Genomic DNA, 19,721 nt, shown 5'->3' with positions numbered 1-19,721 from the left:
GTCGCTTCTGATCCCTTTGTGATGCCCTGAGTCCCTGGCTCACCCGCAGTTAAGTTTCAGCCTGGAACATGTGCGCCTAGGAGGCCAACTCAGGGTCAGCCAGGGGCCCAGGAGTGGCCTGGCTTTATAGCGTTCCTGTGTTGCCTGGGAACGAGACCCAGCTGATTCTTTATCTTGAGAGGAACTGGAAGCTGGTCTTCCTGGGAATAGGGTAGGGATGGCTGTGGCTGTCCTTTATCTCTAGAGGGATGTTGGGCTGTGTGAAAGTTTATAGCAGAAGCCCCATGTGGGTTGAGTGGTTTAAATAACAGAAACACACTTTCTCATAGTCCTCGAGATTAGAAATCTGAGCAGGGATGGATTCCTCTGAAGCCCTTTGCCTTGACTTATAGATAGCTGTCCTCTGTCCTCAGGTCCTCTTCTCAACTGGGGTATAGTAATCGTCTCATAAGGACAGCAATTATACTGGAGCAGGATCTATGCAGATGGCTTCATTTGGTCTTTGTGTGTGTGTGTGTGTGTGTGTGTGTGTGTGTGTGTGGTGTGTGGTTTGTGGTGTGTGTGTGTGGTGTGTGGTGTGTGTGTCTGTGTGGTGTGTGTGTGTGTGGTGTGTGTGTTGTGTTGTGTTGTGTGTGTGTGTGTGTGGTGTGTGTTGTGATCCATGGGGGTTGAATTCAAGGTTTTATGAAAGCTAGGTCATGCTCTACCACTGGCCCTTGGTTTGTTCTTTTCATTAAAAATATTCTTTTTATTACATTTTTTAGTTTATTTGTGGATGTGCACCCTCACTTCACATACGTGGAGAAGCCGAAGGACAACTTTTGGGAGTCAGTTCTCTCCTCTCAGTGTATGGCTCCCAGAGACTGAACTTGGCTTGTAAGCCTTGGTTGCAAGCCTCTGACCCACTGACCCATCCTGTCGTACCCAGCCCTGTTTTTTTTTTTTTTTTTTGTTTTGTTTTTTTTCAAGACAGGGTTTCTCTGTGTAGCTTTGCGCCTTTCCTGGAACTCACTTGGTAGCCCAGGCTGGCCTCGAACTCACAGAGATCCGCCTGCCTCTGCCTCCCGAGTGCTGGGATTAAAGGCGTGCGCCAGCACTGCCCGGCTCCCCTGGGTTTTTAATACAGGATCTTGCTGTATAATGCAGGCTGGCTCTAACTGCTTGACCCTCCTGCCTCTGCCTGTCAAATGCTGGGTGGGATTGCGTGTGTGCCCCCCACACCTGGCTCTTACCACCTCTTTAAAGACCCCACTTGTCAAATCAGCTCTACTCAGAGATACTAAGGCTGAAGCCTTCAATATATGAGTCTGGGGAACAGTCTTCAACCTGTAACAGTCTCTCAGAGATGGTGACATGAGCGAAAAAATTCTGTCAGTTCTAAGTGACTGGGGAGACCCCTCAGAGGGATTTCTGAGGGGAAAAGTGAGAAAGATTGATTGGAATCCCAGTGTGCCGACTCCCTCACAATGTCCCCGAGGCGAGTGTGATGTGCCCCCTCCCACGGGCTTCTCCTTTTTGTGAAGGTTGACATACCTGCTAGAAAGGAGCCTGACTCCCTCATTGTGGCTTTTAAAATAACTCTCATTATTCCGCCTCTGAATGTTATTTTCAAATTCTTAATAACTAGGATTTTTTTTTTAATGCAAAGACAAGGAATCAAATCTGCAGACTTTCTACCAGGGACACTCTGGTTTCTAACTTTTAAGGTGGGATCTGACCTCTTCTCCAATATATGGACCTCCTTTGCATGAAACAACTTTGCCTCATCTAACCAAACAGCTTTGAGGGTGGGGAAGATAACTCAGTCGGTAAAATGCTCAGTTTGCAAGCTCGAGGACCTGAGTTCAATACCCAGCGCCCACCTTAAAAAAAAAAAAAAAAGCCGGGTGTGGTGGCACACATTTGCAGTCCCAGTGTAGGGGAGGCATAGACAGGGGACCCCAGGTGAGTGAGAGACCTCAAAAACAAGGGTGTGCCTGAAGGACAACCGTCAAGATTGTCCATTAGCCTCCACACGCGTGTACATCTATACACTCCAACATACATATGTGCACGCACGTGTGCGCACACACACAACACACTTTAAGTGAATTTAGCCTTTCAGTAGGGCAACTGATATGAAGAAAAGGAATCTTGGGCTTTAACTTCAGAAAATCAGGTGCTTCTTGGAGTACCCTAGGTATCTGAGACTCACAGCTAAGAACTCTTTGGAAGTCACATTAATATTGTGCCAAATGCGATGATCCCCTCCCACATTTCTACACCTTTCTCTTTCTATGGCTTCCTTGTCCCTTGACCCTCTCCACTGGCTGCAGCTGTCTCCCAGCCCCATTCACGATCTCTACTGGGGTCTCTGGTTCTCTGTGCCTCTCTGCTGCTTGACTCCATGGCCGACCTCCGGCCTGAGACATTGCCGAGGTCTTACCTCACAGAAAGCCAAATACTGAAGCTCTGGGTGGATCTGAGATGTAGGTGTGTGTGTGTGTGTGTGTGTGTGTGTGTGTGTGTGTGTGTGTGTGTACGTGCATAGGTGTGTGTGTATGTGCACATGTGTATGGAGACCAGAAGTCAGCCTTGGGTGTTGTTTCTCAGGACCCATTCACCTTGCTTTTGAGGCAGGGTCTCTCACTTGCTGGGGTTCACCGGTTAGGATAGGCTAGGGATCTGACTCTCTAGCTCGGGGATTACATGGGTGGTGGTGCTGGGGATTGAGCTTGGCTCCTCATGGTTTTGTGGTTAGCGCTTTATAGGCTGATCCATCTGCCCAGACCCTGAAATGCAATTTCCATTCCTGATGATACTGTGAGCTTGGGAAATGTCTTTGCAAACAGAAATGTGCAGTAAAGGGGGAGTCTTTGGGGCTGCTGAATCTTGCCTCCAGGCTGAGATTTGCCTGTGTCTGGGAGCGGCCTTGGCCACACACCTGATCTCAGCCTGTATCTTTAGATGGTGGCTTAGCTGCCAATGTTGGTTTTGTAGCAAAGATGAAATACGATCTGCTACCCCTCGGGGCCGAATGAGGACATAGGCCCACGTTCTTGAGAAGGTGGGAGCCCTCCAGCTTCAGAGCAACGTGGCTGAGTGGGAGGCAGCAGGTAGAACTTTCCAGTTCAGGGCTTCCCTGAAATATCTCTAGCCTTCATTGCAGCTGGGTCAGTCTTTTTCTCTTTTCTTTTTAATTTTATTTTATTGTGGTAAGACTTAACATGAGATCTAGCTTAAATTTCTAAGTGTATAGTACAGTATTATTATTAACAACAGCAGCAACAGCAACAAAACAATACCGTACAGCATGTTTCTAGGACTTACTCCTCAGGTGAAATTTTATACCCGTTAGTTAGCAAATTTCCTTCTCTTCTCCTCTTGGTGCCGGGCAACCAGCATTCTATAGCCTGAGTTTGCATTCAAATGGTACTTTATATGAGGGACTTATCTACTTCTGTGTCTGACTTATTTCATTTACCAAAATGAGTTATGTCCACACGGCTCATCCAAATCCTTGAATATTGCAGACTTGGCTTCTGGTATATGTATATGATATATGTATATGAGATATGTATACATCTCATATTACTTGTCTCTTCACTTGTTGACAGCTACCTACATTCTTTCCACATTTTGGCCATTGTGAATCATGATGGGGTAAACTTGGGGGTGCAGATTCCTTCTCAAGGTCCTGATTTCAAGTCCCTTACATGCATATCTGGGGTGGGCTGGCTGGGTCACGCAGGAGGTCCTTAGAGTCGGTTTTTCAGTTTCGTTGAGCATTGTTTATACCGCTTTCTGAAGCGTGAGTGTGTACACAAGAGTTCAAGTGTCAGCCTCCCCACTTCGCTGTGTAGAGCCTCAGAGCTCTTCCATGCCATCACCCTGTTGGAGTGCAGCCCTGTCTTCATGACAAGGGACAATTCTACCTGCCCTCTGTGGAGTTTGGGGGTTATTTTAGTCACCTTCCTCTGCATCTCTTAATACCACTAGCATTGTCCTTGTTTTTTGGTTTATAATTCAATGTGTATTTTTGATCTCATAAATACTATAGTGTATCTTAATGCTTTCCATGCTTAATCACATTTAATAGTCACAGTATCCCCATGATGATATAGATTGCAAGCTTTAGTTTATGGAGATTTGAACACATCAATAAAACGTTCAGCTTTTTGTTTGTTTGTTTGTTTGTTTTGGATTCTAGGTGTAAAACTAAGCGCTTCATGCATGCTAAGTGTGTGCTCTACCACTGAGCTATGCCACCCGCCCCCCAAATTTAGCAACTTACATAAGGCTTCTCACTTCTGGATTGGAGCAGAGCTTTGAACTGGGCTCTCCTGGCATCCAGATTCTTTGTCTTTATGTTAGTTAACTCATTTTCTTTCTTTTTTTTTTTTTTTGGTTTTTCAAGACAGGATTTCTCTGCGTAGCTTTGCGCCTTTCCTGGAGCTCACTTGGTAGCCCAGGCTGGCCTCGAACTCACAGAAATCCACCTGGCTCTGCCTCCTGAGTGCTGGGATTAAAGGCGTGCGCCACCACTGCCCAGCTAACTCATTTTCATACAACCATCTCTGTCACTCTATTTCTGAGGACTAGTGGCACATCTCTGCCATCTAGGGGTATATCTTTCACCTTTTTGTACCCTCCCAGTGCTCAATAAATATCTGAATTTGATTCAGTGATAGTGTTGGGGTTTTGCCCCTGAGCATCTAAATATAGACCTGCAGCTAAGTTCCAAAGATACATTAATTGCACACATACTACTAATATAAATGAATATAACCACGACAGCTTATTCTCCCAGCATCCCTAATGAAAACAATATAGAAATATGAAACCAAACACTTCAGAATCAGGAGCTTTTTGATGCCACAGTAAAAAATACACACACACACACACACACACACACACACACACACACACACACACAAAGCCAAATCAACCAAACAAATAAACAAAACAAAAAGCAAACACCACCACCACCAACAACAACCAAACCAAAGCAAACCAAACCAAAGCAAACCAAACCAAAGCAAACCAAACCAAACCAAACCAAAATAAGAAAAATAAAAACTAGTTCATGTGAAAAATAACTTAGAATATTGCATAAAATTCCCCTTTGGCCACATATCAGAAGCAGTACATGCAACAAAAATGAATTTTATGTTTAGATGTAGTAGATTTCCATCTCTGAGATGTACCATGTATGCAAATATCTCAAATCTGAAATCCAAAACGCTTCTAGTATCAAGCATTTTGAATAAGGGATATCCACCCTATATGTCTTTCCTTATATAGAACATGTGTATAATCACATGTATGTCTTGCTTTATAAAGCTTTCTAACATAGTGACTTAATTAGATACCATGCCATTATCAAACCATATCAATCAATAAGGCACATATTGTCATCATCCCCGTTTTAGAGAAGAGAAAGGAAATCCCATGATTTTAAATGGGCTGCCTCAAGTTCTTCAGTTAAGAGAGAAAGGAATCCCAGGAGGGGGAATGAGAACTTGGGGTTCATTTTGCTTCTGACGACAAGCACCTTCAAGTTGCAAAAAGACTTGTTTGTCATAGCAGCTGCGCAGTGTTGGAGGTGCCGTTGGGTTAAGTCACAGGGAACCAATGGTCAGAGAATCAAGTTTGTTAAATTAAGAAGCAAAATAAATGGGGAGCAGCTTGCTTTGGGCGTTAGTGAGGACGTGTGCAGGCTGGCCCTGAGCATATGTCCGGGTGTGAGCAGCTCCCAGGCCTCAGGATGGAGCTGTGGACCAGGGACAGGCAGAGAGGCTTCTTTGTTCTCAGGTGTTGGCTCCTGTCCTGAGCTTGTGGCTCCTGGAGACCTGTATTTGATCTTCCTACTGCTCACCTTCTGGAAGTGCTGCCGTCTCCTAGCCCTCCAGGGCTTGTGCCCACATGATCTTTTGGACTTTGTCTTCTTTGTTGTATCTTGTTACAGCATTATCTCCTTATCGGTGGCTTCAATTTTCTCTATTGTTAACTTGGGATCAACCTCAGTCCAAATGTACTAAATGGGGAGAGACAAAAGAGAGAGTGGGGGAGAGGGGAAGGGAAAGAGGGGTCGGACGAGACAGGATAGAGCTTGCAAGGATATGTCTCCTCCAACTCCTTCCCACCCCCTAAGTTTCTATCACCCCCGATAGTCTGTCAAATTATGAACTCATAGGTGGATTAACCAATTGGTTAGAATCCCCATGATCCAATTACTTTCTCAAAGCCCCACTTCTTCTTTTTATTAATTTTTTTCATTTATTTTATATACTGACCACAGTTTTTCCCTTCTTCCTCTTCTCCCCTTTCCTCCCCCCACCTCCCATCTATCTCCCCCATCCATTCCTCTTCCGTTTACATTTGGAAAGGCCTCCCTTGGGACAAAGCATGGCACATCAAGTTGAGGCAGGACCAAGATCCTCCCTTTGCATCAAAGCTGGGCGAGGCAACCCAGCATGGGGAATAGGTTCCCAAAAGCCAGCCCAAATACCAGGAACAGGTCCTGATCTCACTGCTAGGTGACCCAGCTGCACAAACAGACAGACCCAGCTGCACAACTGTCACCCACATGCAGAGGGCCTAGGTGGGTCCCATGCAGGCTCCCTGGCTGTAGGTCTAGAGTCCCTGATCTCCCATGAGCTCGGGTCAGCTGTCTCTGTGGGTTCCCCTGTCATGACCTTGACCCACCTGGTTCATATAATCCCTCCTCCCTCTCTTCAACAGGACTCTCAGAGCTCAACCCAGTGCTTGGCTGTGGTGGTTCTCTGCATCTGTTTCCATCAGATACTGGATGAAGTCTGTATGATGACAGTTAGGGTAGTCGTCAATCTGGTTACAGGAGAAGGCCAGTTCAGGCACCCTCTCCACTGTTGCTAAGAGTCTTAGCTGGGGTCATCCTTGTGGACTCCTGGGAGTTTCCCTGGCACCAGGTTTCTCCCTAACCCCCAAATGGCGCCCCCATCAAGGCATCTCTTGCATTACTCTCCCCCTCCATCCTGCCCCCAACCTGATTCATCATCTTCCCATTCCCCCACACCCTCACCCCCAGCTCTCTACCCCCAGTTTACCCAGGAGATCTCTTCTATCTCCCCTTCCCAGGGAAATCCATGAGTCCTTCTTTGGGCCATTCTTGTCACCCAGATTCTCTGGGAGCTGTGGATTGTAGCCTAGTTGTCCTTTACTGTACAGCTGATATCCACTTATGAGTGAGTACACACCATGTTTGTCTTTCTGGATCTGGGTTACCTTACTTAGGATGATTTTTTTCTAGTTCCATCCATTTGCCTGCAATTTTCATGATGTCATTGTTTTTTAATTTAAAAAATAAATTGTGTAGATGTACCACATTTTCTTTATCCAGACATCTAGGTTGTTTCCAGGTTCTGGCTATTGTGAATAATGCTACTATGAACATAGTTGAGCAAGTGTCCTTGTGATAGGATGGAGCATCCTTTGGGTATATGCCCAAGATTTGTATAGCTGGGTCTTGAGGTAGATTGATTCCCAATTTTCTGAGAAACCACCATATTGATTTCCAAGGTCAAAGCCCCACTTCTATACAGATTTGGTGGCCAAGCCTTCAACACACATGTCTTTAGAGGGACTTTTCAGATCCAAACCAAATGCAAACCATAATACTTGTTGTACATTATATATACATGAAGCTTTATCATTCCCATGTGTGTTTATGACAAATTAATATATCCTGGATTTTGTACTATCTGTGGTTCTAATATCCACTAGGATCTTGGACGGTCTTCCCAGAGGATGGAGAGATGATTGCACTAGATGCTAAGCTCTCAGGCTTATGGACTGCTATTGTTCCCTTGTTTCCCAGCATCACCCAGGACTATATCTGCTTGCTGAAACACTGATGTCCATATAGGAAGCACTCGGAGGGAGGGGCCGAGGTAGTCTCCCTATTATTTGGGACTTCCTGAGGGAAGTGAAGTTTGGAAACTTTAGTCAGTATCAACCACAAACACCAACAGAAACATCCAGATCATTTCTTTTGAGCATATAAAACATTTTTATTTTATTTTCATTTAGTTTTTTCAAGTGGAAATATTACTTTGCTGTTGTTATATTTTTGGTTTTTTTTTTTTTTTTTTGTTTTTTTTTTGAGACAAAGTCTCACTATGTAATCCTGGCAGACCTGGAGCTCACTATGTAGACCAAACTGGTCTTGAACTTGAAGCAGTCCTGCCATCTCCACCTTCCAAGTGGTGGGGTTATGGTCATGTGGCACCATGTTCTGTGGGAAATATTATTTATTGGATTTTTAAAAATTAAACAAGTTATTTATTATGTGTGTGTGTGTGTGTGTGTGTGTGTGTGTGTGTGTGTGTGTGTGTGTATTTGTGTGTTGGTATGTGTGCCACCGTGCACACATGGAAGTCAGAAGACAACTCTGTGAAGTTGATTCTCTCCCTCCACCTTGATGGCCGGGGGTGGGGGTTGGGGGGTGTCTGAGGATCAAAGTTAGGCCTCCACATTTGTGCAGCAAATACCTGTACTTGCTAAGCCATTTTACTGGCTCCCTGTTTTGGTTTTATTGAGACACAGGCCTTGGTTGGCCTGGAAGTTGCTGTGATCCTCCTGGCTCTCCCTCCCGAATGCTGGCGTTACAGGCGTGTGCTACCACGTTCAGCAGAAGATAAAATAGTCTTTTAACAATGGGAAGTGAGTCTAAGCTAACCTTGTGATGTCTTCCTATGCTTTAAGCTTCCTTGGACCATTTGTTAATTTTCTTTGGCCTCAGCACTCTCTTGGATATTCATTACTTTTTAATTTGTCTCCTGACTCTTTCTTTTCTGTACCTGGGGCAGTCATCGCCAGATAGTGTGAGTCTCTCAGGGGCCCTTTGTAAATGCGCCAAAGCAGAAGTGATGTGCCTACTTTTCTCTTTCCCACTCCCCATTTCTCTCCTCTTAATCCCTCCTCTCCTCACCCTTCCTTCCTCTACTTCCCCTCAGGGCACTGGGGGTTGAACCCTGGACCTCCATAATGCTAGGCAGGGCTCTAACACAGAGCTGCACTCCCAGCCAGTCTTTGGCATTTTGTCTTTTCTGGTAACTGACCTGCTCTGGTCAGATAGGTCACAAGCCTTGACATTGTCTCTGCCACTCTCACTGGACTACCAAGTACAGCCAGTTCTCACTTTACCAGAGCATCCAGAGCCCCGTTTCCTAACCATCATCCCCAAACTGCCTTCGTTTGCTTATTGTTATGTGTATCTGATGCTTGGTAAGCATCACCTCTATATAAGACACTCCTCCAGGCATTTGGAATACCAGCAGCAGGAAATATCAGCAGAAAAAGACCGGCCGGCCTCCAAGTGCGGAATTTCCAGGTGCAAAGGGAGACACCTACTAACCAATATACTAAAGTCAGTGGCTTTGTGTGTTAGAAGTTGAATGCTATAGAAAAAGCAAGCCGGAGATAAAGAGACCTGAGGGTGTAAACTTGCAGCTTTGAGTAGGATGGTGAAGGCAGGACTCCTGAAATATTGGAGGAACCGTGAGAAAAGGATCCTAGGAACTGTTCTAGTCAAATCAGACGCTCATCAGCTCTTACGCTGGGACAGCTTGAGGGTGTGGTGGCGGGGGAGGAAGCCCCATGATTTCTTTCCTGGACTGTTGCAGGAACTCTGAACGGATCATGGACCACCTCATCCTTTTCTACCTTTGAAAAACCTCTTTCTGCCTCCATGTTCTTGTCTTTATTATGGGCACATTTCCAAAATGCTCCCCACAAACAGCTGCTGGGCCCAAACCTGACTCAGGGATGGCATATAAAGCCCATTAAGACCTGGCCGCCACCTGCCATTCCCACGTCTAATAGCACTTCATCTCCCTCGGTTCTCTGTCGCCCAGAGTCACAGGGCATTGCCTTCTGCCCAGGCCTCTCTCACTCTCTGTCCATCAGAATCTTTCTTGTGTGATCTTGAGCCTCTGCACATTCCCTGGGTCAGAATCCATGCCTTTATGGCCTTCTGGCTAGGGAGGCATCTGTTTACAGAGCATACATGTAGTTCTGGTTGTACCGTAGCTGCCCGGTGCCCATTTGGCTCCTGCACCAGGTTGGGAGCCCCCGGCTCCCCTTTGCGCCTTTGGACTCTGCTCATGCTGTGAAAAGCTCCTGGAATGAATTTCCCGCTCAGCGGGCTCTTCTTGTTGTGTCTTGCAGATTGAAGCACTGGTGAAGGACATGCAGAACCCAGAGACGGGAGTCAGAATGCAGAACCAGAGGGTCTTGGTCACCAGCGTCCCCCACGCCATGACAGGTGATGTGGCTTTGTGGCTTGGTTGTGACTTGAAACAAAACCCACAGGGAGATTGGCAAACTCGAGCACACATGCAGGCCTGGTTGGTTTATTATTTTTGGTTTGTTTGTTTTTGTCAGTTTGGCTTAAGCTAGAGTTAGCTAGAAAGAGGAAACTCAAGAAACCGCCTGCAGGCAAGTTGATAGGGCATTTCTAAGTGATGGATAGGGGCAGGCTCCGCCAATGGAGGGGGACAGTGGTACCCCTGGGTCCTGAGTTGTATTAGAAACCTGGCTGAGCAAGCCGTGAGGAGCAAGGCAGTAAGCAGCACTCCTCCGTGGCGTCCGCTTCAGTTCCTGCCTCCAGGTTCCTGTCTCGGCTTTGCTCAGCGGACTATGACCTGAGATATAGAAACCAAATAAACGCTTTACTTCCTAAGCTGCTTTTGGTTACCGTGTTTTTGTATCACAGCAATAGAAACCTGCCCACGGCCTGTGTTTATAAGTAAAGCTTTATTTCTGTCATGTGTGAGCTATAGCTGCTTTGCCGTTCCAGCTGCAAGGGTGAAATCTATGGCCGGGCTCAGACGGCATTAGGTTTACAAGACTGAAATGTTTACTGCTGTTTGGCCGGGAAGCCAAGGCTTTTGTCTTCCTTCTCCCTTCTAATTCATACTCAGATCCTTCTGAGCTTTCCCATGCAGACAGAGCCCCCAGTTCCTCCTGGCATGAGGGTTTAAGGATACTCCAGAGCATCACTTGGAGAGAGTAGTGTGTGTGGGGTGCTGGGCGTGAGCATAAGAACGCATTTTGCTTGCTCTGTTACCCATGCTTTGTGATCGGGTTTTGTCGTAAAGACGTCATGGCAAGGCCTGTTGCCTGCAGAAGCCGGCTGCTTCTCTGAGCCAGGGGTTTGTGAGCCTGCACCCTTGACCCTACCCATGACCTGACTATTTCTCTGTCCCTCCTTCCCTCCCCTGCTCTCTCTGCACGTACATGTAGAGGGTCAACCTTGGCTATTGTTCCTCAGGCGTCCTCCGTCTTGTTTTTTGAGACAGGGTCCCTAACTGGCCTTGAGCTTGCCTGTTCCCCCCAGCCTCCCTGCTACCACACTTGGCTTTAAAAACAAAACAACTTCCCCAAAATGGGCCTTGGGACTCAAACTCTGGTCCTCATGCATTTGTGTGAGAAGAAGCCCTTCAGCAACTGAGCAGTCCCTAGCACGGTGACTGTTTATTCTTCGTATAAGGTGCCCTCATGTTGTAGAGATATGCTGTCTCCCATCACCCTTCTGATTGCTTTGAATGTGTCCTGTTTAAAACAAACAAACAAACAAACAAACAAACAAAACAAAAGAAACAAACAACAGACCATTAGGGTGATCATATCTATCCTAATTTTCTTACGGGTGCTAACAGACATGGGGAGACAGAGCACTGATGGATGATCTTGCCATTCATCAGGCATCTGCTGCGTGCTGGGCCCCTGAGCAGCACAAGTTCATTCACGCCTGAGACGTTTCTCTCAGGTAGGGATCCCCGTTCACGTGTTACAGTGAGAAAACCAGGATGAGGGCAGTGTATTGTCAAGGGTTCCTCCAACACAGGTGACTGAAGACCCACTCTGGCTTGTTGGGGGTAAAACCAGGAATTGATGGAGTACTTCAGGGCAGTTCAGGGAGGGTGAGACTCAGAGTGGCCCTGGGCATCCGAAGGGCAGAGAGACCTAGGTTATCTCTTACTGTTTTAAGAGGCCTTGAAGGCATCCCCGTGGCTGTCATTTCTGCCTTGAATTTGCTAATTCTGGACTAGAGGACCCTTCAGTGGGAGGTTCTTATCTTGCTCATTGGTAACCCCGGTGCTTGGAGTGGCTGTGTGTGTAAGGAGGCCTAACAAAAGCTCACTAAATACGTGAATTAGTTCTGAGTTAGCTGGGCAAAGAGCCCTAGACATGAGTGGGGCACCTGGGGCCTAATCCCTCAAGTACCCCTCTCCTAGCCCTTCTCATTTTCTCACTGTAAAGTGTCAACAGAAAACCCTGCCTGAGAGGAAGGTGGCAGGGATGGAAGAGAGCGTGTGCTCAAGGGCCCAGCACGGCGGCGGCTGATTCACAGTTTGTGAAAGTCAGCAGTGTCCTTCCCCGTGTCTGTCAACACCCGGGGTGAAGTTAGGGGTAGGTATGACAACCCCTGTTTTATAAATGGGGCTATAGATACATAAGGGATTCCAAGAGGGCTGTAGCTGTGGCTCAGTGGCTCAGCTCTTGCCTAACGTGTGTGAGGTCCTAGGTTCAATTCCCAGTACTGAAACAAGGAAGAGATTGAGAACTAGTCCCCACAGCACTGAGCCCATTCGTGAGTGACCTTGAATTTGAGTCTGGCTTGGAGACTTACACTCCATCTTATCCCATGTCAGTGTGTGTGTGTGTGTGTGTGTGTGTTTCCTTCCGTGAACATGGGTTACATGTGGTTTCTGGATTTGGGTGGGGCTGTCCGCCTGCCCTGTCTTCACTTGAGTTCCCCCTCCTGTAGAAAAAGACCATGAGGAAGGAGCCCTCATCCTGCCAAGGCGGAGCCAATGGCAGCCAATGTGCATCCAGCTTCTTCTTCCACGGCAGGGAGGAGCCAGGGCTTCTGGGAACAGTCGGCTGTGGAGCCCGCACAGCCAGCCGGCCACGCTGCCAGCGCAGTCCCCGTGGTGCAGATGCTAGTGGCTCCCTAGATTCATTTGGTCTATTTCAGGAAGCAGTTAAGCGGATGAGAAAGCCCTGGGCTCCTCAGTGGAGAGTGCTAATCAGTCTGATGTCTGCCTGAGGCGGTCTTGCGAGCTGCATGCCTTCAAAGAGAGAGGCGTGGAGCAGAATGTTGGTTGACACACACGGGCCTAGGATTTTAAGCAGGATTTTATATGAAGCACGTGGCTTTGGAGCAGCCAGCTAGGGGGTAGGTCATAGCGAAGCGTCACAGGAGGTGAAGATGTTGGAAGCAGCAGTGGTGGCGTGTGGGTACCCACAGAAACAACGCTTGGTTATCCACCGCAGCCTACAGAGTACCTAAGGAAGAGGTACAGGTTGTTCGTACTTAACCATAACTGTGTCAGATAATTAGGTCTAGGGAGTACATGTAGATCAAAATGGACCTCTTTGGAAGGCTATAAAAGAAATATCCTTTCCCTACCTCCAAAGAGGAAAGTATCATTTATAACTGGCTAGCCACAAAGATGCTAATGACAGGATCTTGAGCTCTGACCTTTGACATGCTTTGTGGTCCAGTTCCCATGCAGGTGGGGACCGGACTCTCTACCTTTGGGAATCAGGCTGGGGATGTGGGGAATGTGGTTATCGGCATTTACCAAGTAGTGTCTGAGTTGGGGGGTTGGTTCTGGGTACCTTGTTTTCTTTGGCGTTGTCCTGCTCTTCTACAGGAAGCATCCGGCTATGAGGCTGGAGGCCTCGGGCTGAGAATGAGCTCAGAACTCCCACTGGTTCTCCAGGAGCCTCAGACTTCTCTGGACTTATTTCGTCTCCATCCTTAGATAAACCTAAATACTCCGGAATGGGTAGCTGGGTGCATCATCTCTCTTGACTCATCTCCGCCTGCCTCTCCTGCCTTTTGTTTTACGAAGTCTCAGCTCTGTGCAGTGCCCCTCCAGAACCTAAGATTGGCAGGGCCTGAGGCAAGAGTACAAAGGGAGCCCACATCCTATTTTCCAAGGTTTGGTATCAACCTACAAAACATTACTAAAATAGGTTCCCTCCTCCACTGCGATCAAAGCACCTTCGAACCAACTTTTAAGGTTTGAATTTAGCGTTCCCTTGCTCCCGAGTGCCGTACCTGGAGACTTGAATGCAGGAGAGCCATCCCTGCCTCACCCCTTCCTCAGTTCCCTTCCCTGGTTCTGGTTCACTCTTGTGTGTCCAAACTCCATTCAGAACCCTAGCTGGCTTTGGACCTATTTTTTCTTTCCCAAATATTTGGACTCGGTCTGTTTACTGTTTAATTGATGAGTGGTGGTCTTTAAATTATTATATGGCAAAAAGATAAGGACAGTGATTGAGGTAAAGACTGAATGTGGAGAAGGAAACAGAAGAGTTATGAGTTCAAGACTACATTGACTATACACAGTGATTTAACACTCAGCCTGTGCGACTTAGTAAGACTCCGCCTCAAAATAAAAACGAACAAATGAATGAAGAAAAGACAGTGTAGTGGAGGTTAAGCTGCGGAGCTGGCGGGGTCAGGGTCAGCGGCTCTGGATGGTTCTGAGTTATTGGAGTGAACGGGTGGGGTCTCTCAGGGACAGGGTCCCCACTGGTGGGGTCAGGTCGCAGCGGCTCTGGATGGTTCTGAGTTATTGGAGTGAACGGGTGGGGTCTCTCAGGGACAGGGTCCCCACTGGTGGGGTCAGGGTCAGCGGCTCTGGATGGTTCTGAGTTATTGGAGTGAATGGGTGGGGTCTCTCAGGGACAGGGTCCCCACCGAGCAGTGAGAATACAGCATGGAGGACAGCATGGTAGTCCTGGGCTACGTTAAGAGGCTTTGACATTGATCAGATCCGGCTCTGTTTTGCAGGAGGTGATGTTCTACAGTGGATCATCCAGCGCCTTTGGATCTCTAACCTGGGTGAGGCCTCGGCCTATGCAGTTACTGATTTCTGTGCATGCAGTACTACAGGGAAACTAAAAAGGAGTGTAGTTTTTTTTTTTTTTTAATCTTTGGGGGCCCGCCACCCAGCTCTCAAATAAACACATGGAGACTTGTTCTTATATAAGAATGCCTGACCTTACCCTGGCTTGTTTCTAGCCAGCTTTTCTAAATTAAGTTATGCTGTTTCTCTTTATGTTTTGCCTCTGGGCTTTTACCTTTCTTTATTCTACATATCTTTATTTCCTTCTTAATCTGTGGCTGGCCCCTGGCGTCCTCCTCTCCTCCTTTTCTCGCTCCTCCCTCTTCTCTATTCCTTGAGCCTAGATTTCTCCTTCTATTTATTCTTTCTGCCTGCCAGCCCTGCCTGTCCCTCTCTCCTGCTTAGCCATTGGCCGTCCAGCTCTTTATTAGACCAATCAGGTGCTTTAGACAGGCAAAGTGACACAGCTTCACAGAGTTAAACAAATGCAACATAAGAGAATGCAACACATCTTTGCATCATTAAGCAAATATTCCAAAGCATAAACGAATGTGACACATCTTCAACTAATATTTCACAACACAGGAGGCTTTGCAGGCGTCACCAAGCAATTCACATCTCTGTCGGAGAGACAGGGCCTTAGTGAATAAAACTAGAGTCAAAAGCAGAGGCAAGGGCTGGGGAGAGGAGGGCTCAGTGGATAAAGTGCTTGCTGTACAAGCATGAGGACCTGAATCCAGACACCTAGCACTCAGGTAAAAAGCAGCACAAGTCTGTAAACCCAGCCCTGGGAGTTGGAGGTGAGGCGGGAGAGGTCTTGGGGGCTCACTGGCCAGCTACTCTAGCTGAAACCATGAGTTCAGGGTTCAGTGAGAGACCCTGTCTGAAAAGAACAAGGTGGCGAGCAATAGGGGAGACCTGACATTGGCTCTGACTTACACACATGTACATGCTCTTGCTCACACACTCATATACTACACACACACACACACACACACACACACACACACACACACACACACACACACACACACACATTTAAAAAAATCAAACAAATTCTTAAAAAAGAACCTCTTTTCCAGCCCTCAGATCTTATGTTGGAAGGATAGAGTACTCTCTTGGAGTTTTGGGGATGGGCTGAGCCATGAGATTCTGGTTTTGGCCCCCGCTCTTAACTTTTATCTGGAAACTTCTTCTTCCCAGAGGCACAGAACCTGGGCAACTTTATTGTCAAGTATGGCTACATCTATCCTTTGCAAGACCCCAAGAATCTTATCCTCAAGCCCGACAGCAGTCTCTACCGGTTTCAGGTGAGCTTTGACCTTGACCTCAGGTGGCAATGTGAGGTAGACCTTGGGAAGATCTACCAGTTGGCCTTATACCTTCACAGATCAGGGATTTAGAAATGGTGCAGAGGGCTAAAGTAGTGTTATCTTTCTCATCCCAGGGCTGAGGATCCATGAGGTCCCAGCCCAGTGAGGAACCATGGTTTTCCTGCTTTGTTTTGTAGACACCATATTTCTGGCCCACTCAGCAATGGCCAGCTGAAGACACAGACTATGGTAAATACTTCATTTACTCATATGCCTCTGCCTTTGCCTACCACACTGCTCATTTGCATGCTGTATTTGGGTGACATTTGTCTAGCTGTCATCGTGACCTTTATGTCAGCTCACATCTGTATTGGAAGTATCCCTGGAGGCTGGGGTGGGGGAAGGGGAAGGAACCTAGTTGGCCGAATGTCTTTTCTGGCTGCCTAGGGGTTTTTGGAATATGACAATGATGGAAAATGCTATTGCTTTCTTTTCCAGCCATCTATCTAGCTAAGCGAAATATCAAGAAGAAAGGGATTTTAGAAGAATATGAAAAGGTACAGAAACATATCCAAGTAGAGTTTTATAATGGAGTGAATGTAGTTATGAGCTATTTCTCTCTCTTCCCTACATTACTACATCTGTTTACCCATCATTTGTTTATCTAAGCATCTGTTCTCCATCTATCTTTCATCCTTCCATCATCCATCCATCCATCCATCCATCTATCCATTCATCATCTATTGACCCTTCTACATATATCTACCCATCATCTAATCTATCTATCCATCTGTCTTCTGTACATCCACTCATCATCTGTCCATCCATCATCCATCTATCCATCTATCCTTCCATCCATCCATCCATCCATCCATCCATCCATCCATCCATCCTCCACCTATCTACTCTTCTACATCTATCTACCCATCACTAATCCATCTATTATCTGTCATCTGTATATTCACATCCATTCATCACCTGTCCATTATTCATCCATCCATCCTATTGTCCATCTATCTACCTATCCATTGATTTGTTTACAGCTTACTGAAAAGATCCTTTTCCATGTGTGGCTTCAGTTTTCTCCTGCTGTAATTTAAGCCCTTGCCTTGGTGATTACTGGGGACACTGTGGCTACTCTGTTCCTTTTGTTATACTCAAATGGTATGACTTAATATACATGGTAACACACAGCCCTGCATCAACATGTTTGAACTTAAATTTATGATGTGGAAAACAATAGCAAAGGCTTTCATTTTTGCCTGAGTGGGCCAGATTTCCCAAAGAACGTGCCTGAAACTTCAGAAGGCATCTTAGTTTCATTCTATTGCTGTGATAAATATCATGACCAAAAACCAGCTCTGGGAAGAAAGGGTTTATTTCAGCTTATACATTCTAGGTTACAGTCCATTACTGAGGAAAATCAAGGCAGAAACTGAAGTACAAGTCGTAGAGGAATAATGCTGTTTACTGTCTTTCTCTCTGGCTTATGCTCAGCTAGTTTTCTCATATAGTTCAAGATCACCTGCCTAGGACCACCTGTGTAGGAACAGTACTGCCCAGAGTGGGCTGGGATTCATACATCAATTAACCATCCCACAAGATGATGTGACACAGCCAATCGGATCAAGGCAATTCTTTAATTGAGATTCCCTTTTCCCAGGTAACTCTAGGTTGTATAAATTTAAAACAAAATTAAAACAAAAACTAACCCAGTACATAAGGCTGATATATCTGTTGGAGGGCAATATTCTTTATGAGTTTTAATTCTTGAAAAACTTATTCATGCATCACACCAAGTCAGAGTAATCCTTGGGAATTCTTTATTAGCATATATTAATAGCATAAAATGTTGGATTTCATTGTGATAGTGTCATCACAATTTGCAGGCCTTCTTCCTTCCTGCCTCCTCTCCTCTCTCCCCTTCCCCCTCCTCATTCCATTCCCCCTTCTCTCTCTCTCTCTCTGTCTGTCTGTGTCTGTCTGTCTGTCTGTCTGTCTGTCTGTCTGTCTCTCTCTCTCTCTCTCTCTCTCTCTCTCTGTTTTGAGACAGGGTCCCACTATATTACTCAGGCTGGACTTGAACTTATGATCCTCCTGTCTCAGCCCCTTGAGGAACTGAGGTCACAGACCTGCACCACAAGACCTAGCTCACTTTCCGTGTTCTCGAGTCCTGTTGTTGAATCTAGTTTTCACTCTAACCCTCCCCCCTCCTTTCTTCCTCATCAGACTTGGGATAATTTAATTTATTTTATTCATTTATTTTAACACAGGGCTTCTCTGTGTAGCCCTGGCTGTCCTAGAACTCACTCTGTAGACCAGGCTGGCCTTGAACTCAGAGATCTGCCTCCCTTTGTCTCCTGAATGCTGGGATTAAAGGTGTGTACCACCACCACCTGGCTTTTTTTGGGAGGGATAGATTTATTTTAAACAAAGCAAATGAAACCAAGGAAGGTGAGGCTGTGGGAGACGCTGGGCTGTGGAGAGCCCGGGTGTCCTTTGTGACTTGATGTGTGTGTCCCACTGTTTGTGGCCTGCCCTGCAAGGCTTGCTGTCCTCACATTGTTATTCTTTTCTAGGAAAATTATGATTTCCTGAACAAAAAAATCAATTACAAGTGGGATTTTGTCATCATGCAGGCCAAAGAGCAGTACCGGTGAGTGAAAAGGTCACAGGTCTCGTCTACTGGCTGCCTCTCTCTCTCCTTCTGCTTTCCTGTTGTCTTACTGCACTTAAATTTTGGGAGTATGTGCGTATATGTGTGTGAGGTGTGTGTGTGTGTGTTTGTGTGTGTGTGTGTGGTGTATGTATATGTGTGTGTATATGGTGTGTATGTGCGTGTGTATATGTGTGTGGTGTGTATGTGGTATATGTATGTAGTGTGTATGTGTGTGTGTGGTGTGTTTGTGCATGTGTGTATGTGTGTGTGTATGTGTGTGTGTATGTGTGTGTGGTGTGTGTGTATGTGGTGTGTATGTGTGTGTGGTGTGTATGTGTGTATGTGGTGTGTATATGTGTGTGGTGTGTATGTGGTATATATGTGTGTGTATGTGGTATGTGTGTATGTGGGGTGTATGTGTATATGTGTGTAGGGTATGTATGTATGTGATGTGTGTGTATGAGTGTGTGGTGGTGTGTGTGTGTGGTGTGTATGTATGTGTGTGGTATGTGTGTGGGGTCTGTGTGTGTGATGTGTGTATGTGTGTGGTGTGTGTATGATATATGTGTGTATGTGTGTGTGGTGGTATGTGTGTATATGTGTGTGTGGTGTATGTGGTGTGTGTGTGTGTGTGTGTGTGTGTGTGTGGTATGTGTGTGTGGTGTGTATGTATGTGTGTGTGATATGGGTGTGTATATGTGTGTGGTGTGTGTGTGTGTGTGGTATGTGTGTGGTGTGTATGTATGTGTGTGTGGTATGTATGTATGTGTGTGGTATATGTGTGTGGTGTCTGTGTGTGGGGGGTCTGTGCATGTGTTATGTGTGTGTGGTGTGTGTGCCTGTGTGTCTGTGTGTCTGTGT

At 46.3% G+C, this 19,721-nt stretch overlaps 1 protein-coding gene across 2 annotated transcripts in view; it reads left to right on the top strand.

Moving 5' to 3' along the window:
• Rgs9 (regulator of G protein signaling 9) overlaps positions 1-19,721 on the top strand; it is a 104,211-nt gene that overhangs the window by 36,548 nt on the left and 47,942 nt on the right. For both annotated transcript variants that reach the window (XM_076543632.1, XM_006970472.3), the window contains exons 2-7: positions 10,189-10,285; positions 14,834-14,884; positions 16,092-16,198; positions 16,399-16,450; positions 16,700-16,758; positions 18,781-18,857. In XM_076543632.1, the coding sequence (XP_076399747.1) occupies positions 10,189-10,285; positions 14,834-14,884; positions 16,092-16,198; positions 16,399-16,450; positions 16,700-16,758; positions 18,781-18,857 (443 nt within the window). The remainder of the gene's footprint in view (positions 1-10,188; positions 10,286-14,833; positions 14,885-16,091; positions 16,199-16,398; positions 16,451-16,699; positions 16,759-18,780; positions 18,858-19,721) is intronic.

This window comes from Peromyscus maniculatus, chromosome 8 (assembly GCF_049852395.1).
Source record: "Peromyscus maniculatus bairdii isolate BWxNUB_F1_BW_parent chromosome 8, HU_Pman_BW_mat_3.1, whole genome shotgun sequence".
Taxonomy (NCBI): domain Eukaryota; kingdom Metazoa; phylum Chordata; class Mammalia; order Rodentia; family Cricetidae; genus Peromyscus; species Peromyscus maniculatus.
Note: the sequence above shows the minus strand (reverse complement) of the source record. Positions and strands in the feature narration are given on the sequence as shown.